This window comes from Microcaecilia unicolor, chromosome 4, assembly GCF_901765095.1.
Source record: "Microcaecilia unicolor chromosome 4, aMicUni1.1, whole genome shotgun sequence".
Taxonomy (NCBI): domain Eukaryota; kingdom Metazoa; phylum Chordata; class Amphibia; order Gymnophiona; family Siphonopidae; genus Microcaecilia; species Microcaecilia unicolor.
In genome coordinates, this window is record NC_044034.1 from 365,666,927 (window position 1) to 365,683,859 (window position 16,933).

General features: G+C 44.6%; 1 protein-coding gene across 1 annotated transcript in view; it reads right to left on the reverse strand.

Moving 5' to 3' along the window:
* Nucleotides 1–496: 496 nt before the first annotated feature.
* NDP (norrin cystine knot growth factor NDP) overlaps nucleotides 497–16,933 on the reverse strand; it is a 72,285-nt gene continuing 55,848 nt past the window's right edge. The window contains exon 4 of the mRNA XM_030199700.1: nucleotides 497–1,365. Coding sequence (XP_030055560.1) covers nucleotides 1,138–1,365 — 228 coding nt within the window. The 3' untranslated portion in view covers nucleotides 497–1,137. The remainder of the gene's footprint in view (nucleotides 1,366–16,933) is intronic.

Here is a 16,933-nt window from a genome sequence, read left to right on the forward strand (position 1 = left end):
CTTCATATGGCATTACAATATACCTACGTATTTTTATAAAATACGTATATATTTAACTAGCTAACATCTACTGAATGTCCGTGCCTTCAGTGTAGACACAATTTCTGCAGGATTTGTGTTAATATTTCATAAAGACGCACAGTCACCTATGTATCTTTATAAAATAGGAAATACAAGGCACCTTCCCGCCATGTTATAAAATTACCTTATCAATCCTCAGCCAGAGGCCACAGACTGTAAATCTTGAGGACCCCAAGTCCCACCTCTAGGTGACGATGTTGTATGAAGGCTGAGATTCTCTGCACCAGGGACCGTGAACATTACCCCCCACAGCATCCCCAGCTCTAGTCAGCCAGATGGGAATAAAGCGTGGGAAGACTCCCTCCCGCCTGGCAGCGCATAGATCAGCCAGTGAGCCGTCAAAGCTGGCCCCTTCATATCTAGTGCAATGGATCCTCTAGAGTGGGCGGAGAAATCAAAGATTAGCCAGGTAATTCAGAAAGGTTTAAGACCTTTATTGGCTAGGCCGCAGCCTGGAGGGTGCACTCAGCTCAGCTGCCTGCCCATGGACTTGTCTAGCAAAGTATTTCTGATGTACAGTAATGTAATTCCCTCCGTATCTGGCCCTGTGTTGCAAAACCATTTCCTCTTGTTTCTATCTATTGGGTCTTGACAGCAGTTGACCCAATAAAATTCGACTAATTAGCTGTGAGACCAGCAACCTATCAGCAGACAATCCAGAGAATTGAATGACAGGCAACAGCCACCTCATGGATTAGTGGTCTTTCCTTCTACAGCTGAGTCGATATTTCATCATTACCCAGCTCTCCTCTATCCACTAAATGGTCAAAGCAGCCCAAATGCACAAATCTGTGAAATTAGGGTCCACAAGGAAGGGAAACAATGTACAGCAAAATCTTAAAAGAAAAAGTCAACTGAACTTCTAAGAAAGTGCTTCCTGAAGTCCGAAGAAGGTTATTTGCAGCTGTCCAAAGACAAATTCCATTACTCAAAACTTCACCATCCAGGGGCTTCCCTTTGTGCTGAGGGTGAGGTCTCCTTTGACACTGATGGTCAGGTCTTTCGTCCCCACTGCTTACCAGTAGGACCAGTGCTCCCATTGCTCAGTGCGTTCCCTTAGGAGTTACACTCTTCACAGTGGCAGGAAAGGATGTAACGGTAAGTGGCTGTCAGCCGGCGTCCTCCTGAGCAGCGCAGACGCATAGCCTTAAGCTTAGAGGTTTGAGGTCGGCAGCAGTGGCAGGTGGAGTGGAAGGGCTGTTTCAGGAGGGCACTGAAAGAGACCAGGGGGTCTGAGCGAGAGGTCTGACCGCAGCGACCTTCACAGCGAGCCAGCAAAACCATCTGCAGGAAGACAGAAAAGAGCGTCAGAGTAAGGGAAAACAGAGACCTGGAAGAAACGCAGAACGCCAGAACATGGTCCAGGCTTTCCTCATTCTAGGACAGGTGTCGCCTGATTATTGGACAGACACCTTGAATGTCCACTCGGATCCAGAATGTCAAAAAGTACAAAGCAGATCAGCAGTAGATACAGTCAGACAAATCTTTATTGTAGAAATTCAAACCAATACAATGCCTGACACAGGCTGTGTTTCGCCCATAAAGGGGTTGCGTCAGGGGCTACAAAATAATAATCAAAATTACAAATATAAAAACATAATCATGATATCAAACCACAATACAAAACTTAAAGTAAAAAATGAAAACCATGACATGTAAAGCAAAATGAAGACTCAAATGAAACATACACAATGCTTCAAAACTGGAATATAAAAGAATTAATATAAAATATATGTGCATTTACAGTAAACAGTAATAATAATAATAAGGTGTATAATTTTATTCAAAATTTTTGGCTTTTTTTGTTTTGTTTGTAGTGTTTTGGTGGTGTATGTCCTATTTTGACTTTATTACATATGTATGTTATTCTGGCATGTATGTCCTATGGTTTTAAAGATATAAAACTAGCAAATGAAACTGGAGGTGGTCTCCCTATTGGTGCAAACAAAAATCTAGAAAATGGGGAGATCCCAATAATTAAGCATGAGTGTGTCTGAATTTTTAGAGGAAAGGCCTCGAGAAGCCCCTAACTTAACTCAGGTTCGGGGGCTGGATTTGTCTTTTAAATAACTATCGATGTGGAGATCACACGCGGACCACTGAACCCTGAGGCAGGTCTATGAAACGATGGCCATGGTTGGTCGTGGCCGACGTGCAGAAAAAATCCGCAAGATAAACCACACCAGACAAAGCTAAGTATATTCCGGTGTGAGTTTTGTCGTTTTCAAGAGAAGTTGATCTAACTATTGAAGTTAAGTAAAGTGCTTTAACATACAACACTGTTTAGATCCAATGGAGGTTTTCAGGCCAATGATGAAGAAGTCCAGCCCCTGAAGCTGAGTTAAGTTAGGGGCTTCTCGAGGCCTTTCCTCTAAAAATTCAGACACACTCATGCTTAATTATTGGGATCTCCCCATTTTCTAGATTTGTAAAGGTATAAAGCCAGGATGCTGATTAAATGCTATTTATTATTATTATTATTAGTGCTTACTGTAAATGTACATATATTTTATATTAATGCTTTTATATTCCAATTTTGAAGCATTATTTTTTTTATTTATTTTTGTTACATTTGTACCCTGCGCTTTCCCACTCATGGCAGGCTCAATGCGGCTTACAAGGGGCAATGGAGGGTTAAGTGATTTGCCCAGAGTCACAAGGAGCTGCCTGTGCCTGAAGTGGGAATCAAACTCAGTTCCTCAGGACCAAAGTCCACCACCCTAACCACTAGTCCACTCCTCCACTGTTGGTGCTATTTGAGATTCTACATGGAATGTTGCTATTCCACTAGCAACATTCCATGTAGAAGTCAGCCTTTGCAGATCACCAATGTGGCCACGCAGGCTTCTGCTTCTGTGAGTCTGACGTCCTGCACATATGTGCAGGACATCAGACTCACAGAAACAGAAGCCTGCACAGCCTTCTACATGGAATGTTGCTAGTGGAATGCAACATTCCACGTAGAATCTCCAATAGTAGCAACATTCCATGTAGAATCTCCAATAGTATCTATTTTATTTTTGTTACATTTGTACCCTGCGCTTTCCCACTCATGGCAGGCTCAATGCGGCTGACATGGGGCAATGGAGGGTTAATTGACTTGCCCAGAGTCACAAGGAGCTGCCTGTGCCTGAAGTGGGAATTGAACTCAGTTCCCCAGGACCAAAGTCCATCACCCTAACCACTAGGCCACTCCTCCCCATTATGTATGTTGCATTTGATTCTTCATTTTCCTTTACATGTCATGGTTTTTATTTTTTACTTTCAGGTTTGAAATCATGATTATGTTTTTATATCTGTAATTTTGATTATTATTTTGCAGCCCTTGACGCAGCCCCTTTATGGGCGAAACACGGCCTGTGTCGGGCATTGTATTGGTTTGAATTTCTACAATAAAGATTTGTCTGTATCTGCTACTGATCTGCTTCATCTGTGTCCACATCGGATTTTGCAGATCGGCTGCCCTGGGATCTAGAATACCATCGGAGTACCTCAAATTCCCAATCTACAACCCATTATGACTCACTTTAGGTGATGGCATTGTAGATGTCCATTTCCAGGGGCTGATGTTCAACCCGAGGTTGGCACTCAGCCTGGATATTCAATGCCGGGCTGTTTTGAATATCTGGGTTGCTTTTCATATTCAGCGCTGGCCGGTTAAGGGCCCTGTTTACGAAGGTGCAATAGCGTTTTTAGCATGTGCTAACGCTAGAGACACCCATATTCTCCTATGGGTATCTCTAGCGTTAACACGCGCTAATCTTTAGTGTGTGCTAAAAACGCCTGTAGAGCGGCTTAGTAAACAGGGGCCTAACTTTATAGCGGCCAAATATAGGCCTGTTATTTCAGCTGCCCAATTTGGCTACTTAACTCTGGCCCTGATCATCCCAGATAACTAGACTCTGGTTGTAGAACTTTTGAATGAATGTACAGGTTACCCCCACCCACCCTCACCTCCCAAATGCTGTGCTAGACCCAATAATGCACAGAAAGGTTTTATTTTTTATTTATTTGGATTTAGCTCACAATTTTTCATTGGTTGCTCGAGACAAGTTACATTTAGGTACTGTACCATGATAATCAGCTGGCGGAGGGGGGGCATTTTTTTAAACCACCACCGGTGTTACTCCAGATGTTCAATGCTTTGCCGTGTCTGCACAACTGCTTTGAATATTCAGGTTTAAGCAACTGGCTATCTCATATGTGGTTAAAGGGTCCTTTTACTAAGGCGCACTGAAAAGTGGCCTGCACTAGTGTAGACGTGTTTTGGACGCACGCAGGTCCATTTTTCAGCGCGCCTGTAAAAAAAGGCCTTTTTGGGGGGAGGGGACAAAAATGGACATGCGGCAAAATTAAAAATTGGCGCGTGTCCATTTTGGGCCTGAGACCTTACTGCCACCCATTGACTTAGCGGTAAGGTCTCGCGCGTGGTGGTAATCGTCAGCGCATACACTGCCGATGGCCGCTCGGTTAGCACCATGTGGCAGAAAATAAAAACTGTATTTTGGTGCATGTATTGGACCCAGGGGCTTAGCCAGACTTTGGCGGGAGGGGGGGTCTGGAGCCCGAGGTGAGGGGGCACATTTTAGCCGCCCCCCCCCGGCGCCGCCAACCCCCCCCCCCCCCCCCGGCACCACCACCACCAACTTTGACCCCCCCCCCCCCCGCCGACAGCCCTCTCGACCCCGCCACCAACCCTCCCCCGCCGTCGCCGTCGTCTACCTTTGCTGGCGGGGGACCCCAACCCCCGCCAGCCGAGGTCTTCTTCTTCCTTCGTTCTGATGTCCTGCACGTACAACGCTTCTATCAGCCGTTCTCTATAATATCACCAAGACTCGCCCTTTCCTTTCTGAGCACACTACCAGAACCCTTATCCACACTCTTATCACCTGTAAACGCAAATAAACTATAAACTATTTTAATTTTTAAGATATTTCACATGAAGGCATGGAGTACGCATGTTAGCTGTATGCCTATTTTGTAAAAATTTATATGAACATTCATAATGTTCATCCATGCCTCTGAAATCACACTCCCCACCTCCAGAATGACTTTTTTCAACATGAAGAGAGGATGCCGTAAGATGGATTCACCTAATCTAGCTATCTAATTCCTATTTCTGCTCTCATTTATTTTATTTTTTATTACATTTGTACCCCACGCTTTCCCACTCATGGCAGGCTCAATGCGGCTTACATGGGGCAATGGAGGGTTAAGTGACTTGCCTGTGCCTGAAGTGGGAATCCAACTCAGTTCCACAGGACCAAAGTCCACCATCCTAACCACTAGGCCACTCCTCCACTGTTGCTACTATTTGAGATTCTATATGGAATGATGCTATTCCACTAGAAGTGGCCCTTGCAGATCTCCAATGTGGCCGCGCAGGCTTCTGCTTCTGTGAGCCTGACGTCCTGCACATACGTGCAGGACGTCAGACTCACAGAAACAGAAGCCTGCGCAGCCTTCTACATGGAATGTTGCTAGTGGAATAGCAACATTCCATGTTAGAATCTCCAATAGTAGCAACATTCCATATAGAATCTCCAATAGTATCTATTTTATTTTTGTTACATTTGTACCCTGCGCTTTCCCACTCATGGCAGGCTCAATGCGGCTTACATGGGGCAATGGAGGGTTAAGTGACTTGCCCAGAGTCACAAGCAGCTGCCTGTGCCTGAAGTGGAAATCGAACTCAGTTCCTCAGTTCCCCAGGACCAAAGTCCACCACCCTAACCACCAGTGCACCAACACCACCTTCCATAAAGAGCAAAAGATTATAGATGTTACAGTTTCAATGGCAGTAGGCTGGTTGGCACTGATTTCGGGAGGGGGGGGGGGGGGGCTGCACTTCTCTGTCTAAACCAGCAGATGTCTCCCCTGCAGCAAGAAACAGAGGCATCAGCCACAAAGGAAGTACGCTACCTTCTACCAAATCAGCATGGGCTTTTCATATTTTCTAGTTTATTTTTACAAACCTGCCCAAAACGCTACAAGCCATGAGAGTTATCGTCAGCCCATCCTTCAGTTCTTAAAAGTCTGCTCCACGTTTCTCTCCAAGTTTAATTTTGTTTGATTTTTAAAGGTCTTTACATCTTTTTTTTGCCCAGAAATAAATAGTTACTACATAAATACAAAATTGTGAGATCTTGGTACAGGACTAACTTACTACTTTCTTGACAGGCATTTTCAGAAGCTAAACCCCTTTCCTTGGGACAAGATGTAATAAGCAAAAGAACAGAAGACCAGAATATATAAAAGAATCTTTGTCAGAGGAGGTGGTAACAGCGGTTAGCGTATCTGGGTTTAAAAGAGGTTTGGACAAATTCCTGGAGGAAAAATCCACAGTCTGCTATTGAGACAGACATGGGAAGCAACTGCTTGCCCTGGGATTTGTAGTATGGAATGTTGCTACTCTGTGAGATTCTGCATGGAATCTTGTCACTCTTTAGGATTCTGGAATCTTGCTATTTTTGGGGGGTTCTACATGGAATGTTGCTGCTCTGAGATTCTGCATGGAATCTTGTCACTCTTTAGGATTCCGGAATCTTGCTGTTCTTTGGGGTTCTACATGGAATGTTGCTACGATTTGAGTTTCTGCCAGGTACCTGTGACCTGGCTTGGCCACTGTTTGGAAAACAGGATACCATGTTCTATGTTCTAATAATAAAGTATTCCAATGATCATCTGAAGAGGACGAGGGGACATGTAGGTGTGATCAGGTGACAGGCAGTACAGCTTTTTCCTTATAATTTAGAAAGCCCTGTTTTGGGGGGTAAGTAAAACACTTCCCCAGACTGTCTAAACGTTAGCAGAAGCTTTTCATGATGGCTGTAGGTGGCTTAGAAGACCAGTTCTTGGGATCCTTTATATAAGAACAGAAGAAATGCCCTCCTGAAAAGCAAACCAGTGTTCCATCATGATTAGCATCCTTGTCAATAGCCACTGTGGTTTGTTTGGAAGAACCCGGCAGATTCTAATGGAAACGATCGCTCCCTTTTCTTCATGTCCAGAAGTATGAAGTGGAGACACCCAAGTCTATCTGGGCTATCATTTTTTATGGATCTGTCTCTCAGGAACCTCCCTAGACCTTTGAACTCAGCTATGCTACTAACCGCAACCATATTTTCTGGCCATGAATTCACAGTCCAACTCTTCAATGAATGGAAAAAAAAACCTTTTATTCATTGTTTGATTTATATCCACTAGTGCTTTGTTTTATGAACTATCCTCTGGTCTTAATATTGTTTCACAGAGGAAAAAAACACTCCGTTTATTGTTCTGAAAGTTGCATGATTTTGTAAACCTCTTTATCCCCTCTCAGGTGGCTTCTCCCCATGCTGAGAATCCTACTTCCTGCTGGAATAAACTTCCTGAGCCCCTACGTCTTGCCCCATCCTTGACCATCTTTAAATCTAGACTGAAAGCCCACCTCTTTAACATTGCTTTTGACTCGTAACCACTTGTAACCACTCGCCTCCACCTACCCTCCTCTCCTCTTTCCTCTACACATTAATTGATTTGCTTGCTTTATTATTATTGTCTATTAGATTGTAAGCTCTTTGAGCAGGGACTGTCTTTCTTCTATGTTTGTGCAGCGCTGCGTATGCTTTGTAGCGCTAAATAAATGCTAATTAGTAGTAGTAAGGGAGCTGTTCCATCCACTTTACCGTTTTTTACCTTTCTCTGAACATTTTGCAGCACTGCAGTATCTTTCCTCACATTCAGCAGATTGCCAAATCCTGTCATTTCTTTCTCTATAACATCAGCAAAATCCATCCCTTCATCTCTGAGCACTCTACCAGGACCCTCATCCACACTCTTATCACCTCTCGTCTTCATTATTGCAACCTGCTTCTCACCGGCCTCCCACTTAGCCATCTCTCTCCTCTTCAATCAGTCCAAAATTCTGCTGCGCGACTCATTTTCCGCCAAAGTAGCTATGCGCACATTAGCCCCCTCCTTAAGTCACTTCACTGGTTCCCTATCCGTTTCCGCATTCAATTCAAACTTCTCTTATTGATCTATAAGTGCATTCACTCTGCCGCTCCCCAGTACCTCTCCACTCTTGTTTCTCCCTATGCCCCCCCCCCCCCCCGGGTACTTCGTTCTGTGGGTAAATCTCTCTTGTCTGTCCCCTTCTCCTCTACTGCTAATTCCAGACTCCGTTCCTTTTATCTCGCTGCACCTCACGCCTGGAATAGACTTCCCGAGCCTGTATGTCTAGCCCCGTCTTTGGCCGTTTTCAAGTCCAGACTAAAAGCCCACCTCTTTGACGCTGGTTTTGACTCCTAACCACTACTCACTTGCCCTGTCCTTTTATCCCCACCTCTTTATTCCCTTACCTCTTAGTTGTTCTGTCTGTTTACCTGTCTTATTTAGATTGTGAGCTCTTTGAGCAGGGACTGTCTTTTCGTGTATGGTATACAGCGCTGCATATGCCTTGTAGCGCTATAGAAGTGATAAGTAGTAGTAGTAGTAATGTAGAAGCCTGCCTTTGCAGATCAGCAATGCGGCTGTGCAGTCTTCTGTTTCTGTGAGTCTGACGTCCTGCACATACAGGACGTCAGACTCACAGAAACAGAAGCCTGCGCGGCTCCGTTGCTGATCTACATGGAATGTTGCTAGTAGAGGAGTAGCCTAGTGGTTAGGGCAGTGGAACATGGGCTGTTGTTACTATTTGAGATTCTGGAATGTTGCTATTACTTGAGATTCTAGATAGAATGTTGCTACTATTGGAGATTCTGTTGCTACTATTTGAGATTCTACATGAAATGTTGCTATTCCACTAGCAACATTCCATTTTTAGATTGTGAGCTCTTTGAGCAGGGACTGTCTTTTCGTGTAAGGTGTACAGCGCTGCGTATGCCTTGTAGCGCTATAGAAGTGATAAGTAGTAGTACTGTAGTAGTAGTAGAACTGCTCACAAGATCCGTGTTACTGTCATAACGCAGATCGATACGTAGGCAATACGATAAACTGTACAAAGAACTTGCTTTTAGTTTATTCACCCATTTATTTATCCCAACTGACTCTGTACTAGAGAGTTGCACGGGGACAGAAATCTTACCCATCCCTGCCCGTCCCTGCTGGAATCTTACCCGTCTCCACCCATCCCCGCTGGAATCTTACCCATCCCCACCCATTCCCGCAAAATTTTAACCCATCCCAACCCGTCCCCGCAAGAATTTAACCCATCCCTGTAAGAATTTAATGGTACATAAAAGAAAATTCCAGTCAGCTCCCTCAGTCTGTCTCTGGATTTGAGCCACAGCACTGTAGGCAAGGAAGGAATGGAAGTTGGAACACTCTGGTGCGCACATGTAAGACTTGTCTCTGATTCACTTGCACTGTGTGCTGAGAGGTCGCCACATGCACGTGCCAGTAGGTCAGGTGACATCTGATTCTCATGCCTGTGTCAGAGCTGAGGTCTGTGCACCAGCCTGGTAGCAAAGAGGATTAATAGTAACATAGTAAGTGACAGCAAATAGACCTGAACGGTCCATCCACTCTGCCAATAGTCACACTCATGATCAATTTATCATTAAATCAGAGTGTGATATTACATACTTGATTATGGTCTTTCTTTCGTGTTTCTGGAACAAAGACCACAGAAGTCTATCTGGCCCTATCCTTATGTTCCAACTACTGGAGTTGCAGTTGAAGCCCACTCCAGTCTATTCGTCTTCTCATTTGTGGGACACAGACTGTAAAAGTCTGTCCAGCACTGTCCTCATTTTCTAGCCACTGAAGTTGCTGTCTAAGCCCTTTCCAGCCCATCCTAAACCAGATTGCCATGTATGAGACACAGACCATACAAGTCTGCCAGGTATCAGCTCTAGTTCATCACAGCCAGAGTCGCCATCTAAGCATCACTTGACACATCCACACACATGCAGCCATTTAAGGTTAGGTTTTATATAACTTCCATTTTCTAATTAGATATCCTCTGTGTTCATCCCACGCCTTTTTGAATTCCGACATCATTTGTGACTCTACCACCACCTTAATGGAAGACTTTCCACATTTGTGCTGTTAAAGCAAGGAAGAAGAAGAGAAGGAGAAGACAGCACTCAAAGAAATTGGTATTCGGTAGATGAGAGGCTGGTGCAGGTGCAGCTTACACTTCTACGAGAAGACCGCAGAACTGCTTCCATCCCCGCGGGAACCCCGCAGGAACTGCCCCCGTCCCCGCGGGAATCCCGCAGAGCTGCTTCCATCCCCGTGGGAATCCCGCAGGAACTGCCTCCGTCCCCACGGGAATCCCACGGGTTCCACGGGATTCCCGCAAACCCCATTCCCGTGCAGCTCTCTACTCTGTACCAACCATCTTTCTCCATCTATATATCTGCAATTGGCCCCCTCAGCTATATGGCAAACTGTACTGTAGAAAAGCATCAGAATCATTATTATCGTTATTTGAATGTTCCAACTGTGGGGCCCTGTTACAAAGACGTGTAACGGCCTACGTGCATGCAGCATGTGTCAAATCCACATTACTGCCCAGCTAGTACATACGCCTGGTGGTAATTCCGAGTTTGGCACACACTGAAAACCCGCAATAGAAAATAATTTTCTATTTTCTACCACAAGGGTGACCCTGGCGATAATCGGCAGTTGGTGCGTGCTGGACGGTTACAACCCTACTAAGGGCATAGAGGGAGTAACCTGTTTGGAGAAGCAGTTACAATCCTAACAAGGGCATAGAGGGAGTAACCAATACAGAGAGACGGTTACAACCCCAAACAAGGGCACAGAGGAACTAGACTGCATGGAGAGGCAGTTACAACAACCCAAAACAAGGGCACAGAGGGAGTAACCTGTAAAGAGAGGCAGTTACAACCCCAACAGGGATACAGGGAAATAACCTGCATAGAGAGGCAGTTACAACCCTAAACAACAGCATAGAGGGAGTAACCTGCATGGAGAGGTAGTTACAACCCTAAACAAGGGCACAGAGGAAGTAACCTGTAAAGAGAGGCAGTTACAACCCCAACAGGGATACAGAGGAAATAACCTGCATGGAGAGGCAGTTACAACTCTAAACAAGGGCATAGAGGGAGTAACCTGTTTGGAGAAGCAGTTACAATCCTAACAAGGGCATAGAGGGAGTAACCTGCAAAGAGAGGCAGTTACAACCCCAACAGGGATACAGAGGAAATAACCTGCATGGAGAGGCAGTTACAACAACCCAAAACAAGGGCACAGAGGGAGTAACCTGTAAAGAGAGGCAGTTACAACCCCAACAGGGATACAGGGAAATAACCTGCATAGAGAGGCAGTTACAACCCTAACAATAGCATAGAGGGAGTAACCTGCATGGAGAGGCAGCCACAACCCTGAACAAGGGCATAGAGGGAGTAACCTGCAAAGAGAGGCAGTTACAACCCCAACAGGGATACAGAGGAAATAACCTGCATGGAGAGGCAGTTACAACCCTAAACAAGGGCATAGAGGGAGTAACCTGCATGGAGAGGCAGTTACAACCCTAAACAAGGGCATAGAGGGAGTAACCTGCAAAGAGAGGCAGTTACAACCCCAACAGGGATACAGAGGAAATAACCTGCATGGAGAGGCAGTTACAACCCTAAACAAGGGCATAGAGGGAGTAACCTGCATGGAGAGGCAGTTACAACCCCAACAGGGATACAGGGAAATAACCTGCATAGAGAGGCAGTTACAACCCTAAACAACAGCATAGAGGGAGTAACCTGCATGGAGAGGTAGTTACAACCCTAAACAAGGGCACAGAGGAAGTAACCTGTAAAGAGAGGCAGTTACAACCCCAACAGGGATACAGAGGAAATAACCTGCATGGAGAGGCAGTTACAACTCTAAACAAGGGCATAGAGGGAGTAACCTGCAAAGAGAGGCAGTTACAACCCCAACAGGGATACAGAGGAAATAACCTGCATGGAGAGGCAGTTACAACTCTAAACAAGGGCATAGAGGGAGTAACCTGTTTGGAGAAGCAGTTACAATCCTAACAAGGGCATAGAGGGAGTAACCTGCAAAGAGAGGCAGTTACAACCCCAACAGGGATACAGAGGAAATAACCTGCATGGAGAGGCAGTTACAACAACCCAAAACAAGGGCACAGAGGGAGTAACCTGTAAAGAGAGGCAGTTACAACCCCAACAGGGATACAGGGAAATAACTTGCATAGAGAGGCAGCCACAACCCTGAACAAGGGCATAGAGCGAGTAACCTGCAAAGAGAGGCAGTTACAACCCCAACAGGGATACAGAGGAAATAACCTGCACAGAGAGGCAGTTACAACCCTAACAATAGCATAGAGGGAATAACCTGCACAGAGAGGCAGTTATAACCCAAAACAAGGACACAAATGGAGTAACCTGTACAGCGTGGAAGTTACAGCCCTAAACAAAGGCATAGGGGGAGTAACCTGTAGAGTGCAGAAGTTACAACCCTAACAAGGGCATAAAATGAGTAATCTGCATGGAGAGGCAGTTACAACCCTAAACAACAGCATAGGGGGAGTAACCGATGAGCCTGCCAAAAAAAACCAAAGGTGTCCGACTTGTCTCTACTGCATTTCGGCAGCAAGTGTTAATTCACATCAAAGTGGCTTTTAGATTATCTATTGTATTATTCTGCACCCATATTTTGTGATTTCTAACAGTGAATGTCAGACCCCTGAGGCAGATGGCTGTTCTGTTGAAACACGGCCCCATGTTGGGTCATACACTTGTATGGTGCTGAATAAAGTTGTGATTGACTCCAGGCTGCGAAGATTCTTTGGTCCAACCCTACTTCTTGGATTTTTTGTTTGGATTATACGCACGGTGTTTTCACCTTTACCTTTGGGTTTTGGTTGTTGTTCTGAGGATTCTTTGCCATCAAGTCAGCAGATGGCGAATTATTTTCCCGCTAAAGTATGTGGGGTTGTGGATTTGTGCTCGTATGTTAGTGATAGTGAAGTGGGTGGAAGGGTATTATGGTCCTATTTTAGTCCAGTGGATTCCAAGCAGGTATAAAGTGTGTTTCAGACATTTAGAAATTATTATCAAAGAACGGATCATCTTCAAAATCTGCACCTTAGTCCACAAAATCATGTACGGCTTAGTGCCAGGATACATGACAGACCTTATAGACTTACCAATAAGAAACAAAGTCAGATCGTCAAGATCCTACCTAAATCTACACTACCCAAATTGCAAAGGACTGAAATACAAAACAACTTACGCAGCCGGCTTCTCCTACATAAGCGCGCAACTGTGGATTGGGCTCCCAAAAGCTGTGAAAACAATCCACGACCACTTGAACTTCAGGAAATCACTAAAAACCAACCTCTTCAGAAAGGCCTACCCAAACGACCCCACCAAACCCTCTTCACCTACCAACACAGCATGACTATGATCGAACAGGACATCACGCAATCTTCATCCATTCCGACACTCCACTTATACCTCATACGATCACTATACAACTTTGTATTTGTTAACCACTCACTGGGCAAATGCCTTTATGGTACCATGTAAGTCACATTGAGCCTGCAAATTGGTGGGAAAATGTGGGGTACAAATGCAACAAATAAATAAATAAATTTGTGTTTCACATCGGTGTTGACCCTAAAGTCTGATATTTCTGATTCCATTTCTTCTCTTGTTATTCGAATGTTTGAGGAAGTTGCGATACCTGCAATTCTGAAAAGAGGAGCTGTTCACTCTCTGTTGAAGAAACCTCCATTGAGTATGGACCAAGTTGAGCATTTTCATCTAATTTTCAGTCTAGGGTTTTTTTTTTTTTGTTAAAGTGTTGACGTTGGTGTTGTTCCAGTTTGGCTGACTTTGTGCAGCAGCATTCTTTATTGGATCCTTTTCAATTTGGGTTCTATGCGTGGCACAATACAGAAACATTGTTGCTTACAATGTTGGATGGTATTCAATCCGGTTTTGCCCAGGGTAATCGGTATTTGTTGATTTTGTTGGATGTGGCAGCAGCTTTTGATACTGTTGACCATGGGCTGTTGTTGAAATGGCTCCTATCATTTGGGATTGCTGGTAAAGTTCTTGCCTGATTTCAGTCTTTCTTGGCAGAACATACCTTTCGTGTTTTGTACTTTTTTGGAATCTTGCCAGGTATTTGTGACCTGGATTAGCCACTGTTAGAAACAGGATGCTGGGATTGATGGACCTTTGGTCTTTCCCAGTATGACAACATTTATGTACTTATGTACTTATGTGAGCCGGTTGATATTGTGTATCTGGATTTTCAGAAGGCGTTTGACAAAGTACCTCTTGAACGACTCCAGAGGAAATTGGAGAGTCATGGGATACGAGGTAGTGGATTAAAAACTGGTTAAAAGATAGAAAACAGAGAGTAGGGTTAAATGGTCAGCATTCTCAATGGAGAAGGGTAGTTAGTGGGGTTCCCCAGGGGTCTTTGCTGGAACCACTGCTTTTTAACATATTTATAAATGACCTAGAGATGGGAGTAACTAGTGAGGTAATTAAATTTGCTGATGACACAAAGTTATTCAAAGTCATTAAATCGTGGGAGGATTGTGAAAAATTACAAGAGGACCTTACGAGACTGGGAGACTGGGCGTCTAAATGGCAGATGGCGTTTAATGTGAGCAAGTGCAAAGTGATGCATGTGGGGAAAGAGGAACATGAATTATAGTTACGTCATGCAAGGTTCCACATTAGGAGTCACAGACCAAGAAAGGGATCTAGGTGTCGTCGTTGATGATACGTTGAAACCTTCTGCTCAGTGTGCTGCTGCGGCTAAGAAAGCAAATGGAATGTTAGGTATTATTAGGAAAGGAATGGAAAACAAAAATGAGGATGTTATAATGCCTTTGTATCGCTTCATGGTGCGACCGCACCTCGAATATTGTGTTCAATTCTGGTCGCCATATCTCAAAAAAGATATAGTGGAATTAGAAAAAGTGCAGAGAAGGTCGACGAAAATGATAAAGGGGATGGGGCGACTTCCCTATGAGGAAAGGCTAAAGCAGCTAGGGCGTATGTATGGGATGCTTGCCAGGTGCCCTTGGCCTGGATTGGCCGCTGTCATAGACAGGATGCTGGGCTCGATGGACCCTTGGTCTTTCCCAGTGTGGCATTACTTATGTACTTATGAGAAAAGGCGGCTGAGAGGAGATATGATCGAGGTCTATAAAATAATGAGTGGAGTGGAATGGGTAGATGTGAAGCGTCTGTTTACACTTTCCAAAAATACTAGGACTAGGGGGGCATGCGATGAAGCTACAATGTAGTAAATTTAAAACGAATTGGAGAAAATATTTCTTCACTCAACGTGTAATTAAACTCTAGAATTCGTTGCCAGAGAATGTGGTAAAGGTGGTTAGCTTAGGGGAGTTCAAAAAAGGTTTGGACGGCTTCCTAAAGAAAACGTCCATAGACCATTATTAAATGGACTTGGGGAAAATCCACTATTTCTGGGATGCATGTGGGTAAGAGGAACCCGAATTATAGCTACGTCTTGCAAGGTTCCGCGTTAGGAGTTACGGATCAAGAAAGGGATCTGGGTGTCGTCGTCGATGATACGTTGAAACCTTCTGCTCAGTGTGCTGCTGCGGCTAGGAAAGCGAATAGAATGTTGGGTGTTATTAAGAAGGGTATGGAGTCCAGGTGTGCGGATGTTATAATGCCGTTGTATCGCTCCATGGTGCGACCGCACCTGGAGTATTGTGTTCAGTACTGGTCTCCGTATCTCAAAAAAGATATAGTAGAATTGGAAAAGGTACAGCGAAGGGCGACGAAAATGATAGTGGGGATGGGACGACTTTCCTATGAAGAGAGGCTGAGAAGGCTAGGGCTTTTCAGCTTGGAGAAGAGACGGCTGAGGGGAGATATGATAGAAGTGTATAAAATAATGAGTGGAATGGATCGGGTGGATGTGAAGCGACTGTTCACGCTATCCAAAAATACTAGGACTAGAGGACATGAGTTGAAGCTACAGTGTGGTAAATTTAAAACGAATCGGAGAAAATTTTTCTTCACCCAACGTGTAATTAGACTCTGGAATTCATTGCCGGAGAACGTGGTACGGGCGGTTAGCTTGACGGAGTTTAAAAAGGGGTTAGATAGATTCCTAAAGGACAAGTCCATAGACCGCTATTAAATGGACTGGAAAAATTCCTCATTTTTAGGTATAACTTGTCTGGAATGTTTTTACGTTTGGGGAGTGTGCCAGGTGCCCTTGACCTGGATTGGCCACTGTCGGTGACAGGATGCTGGGCTAGATGGACCTTTGGTCTTTCCCAGTATGGCACTACTTATGTACTTATGTACTTATGTACTTTTTGGGGATCTTGCCAGGTATTTGTGTCCTGGATTGGCCACTGTTGGAAACAGGATGCTGGGCTTGATGGACCTTTGGTCTTTCTCAGTATGGCAATACAGTGCACTCCACTTAAGTGCAAGGTCTGGGACCAAATAAATACATGCAGTTAACCGTTGTGACCCAAAGAAGCTTGACATCTGATAAACATATGTACAGTACTGCTTATTATACGTACAGTATACAGTCTCTGTTAACTGACGTTATACAGTCTCCGTTAACTGACGTTAGGCTTACTTGAAGTAATCAGTCATAGTCCTCTGTACACTCTTGTGTCTGTGAGTTCCAAAGACTACGTAAAAACTGTCATAGCACTGAAATCCAGTGGCCTCCAGATAGGCCCGCACGGTGTTGAGACTCTCCAGCGCTCTTGCAAAAGTGACAGGAGGTTGTTGAATTTCGTCAGCATGTGCCTTGCTGCAAATTTCATCGTCTGTTTCATCATCAGCCGTTGCCTGCGTGTAGGCGCATATCTCGACATCAGTGCTGTCGTCAGCTGTTTGTAGATCGTAATCAACAGCTA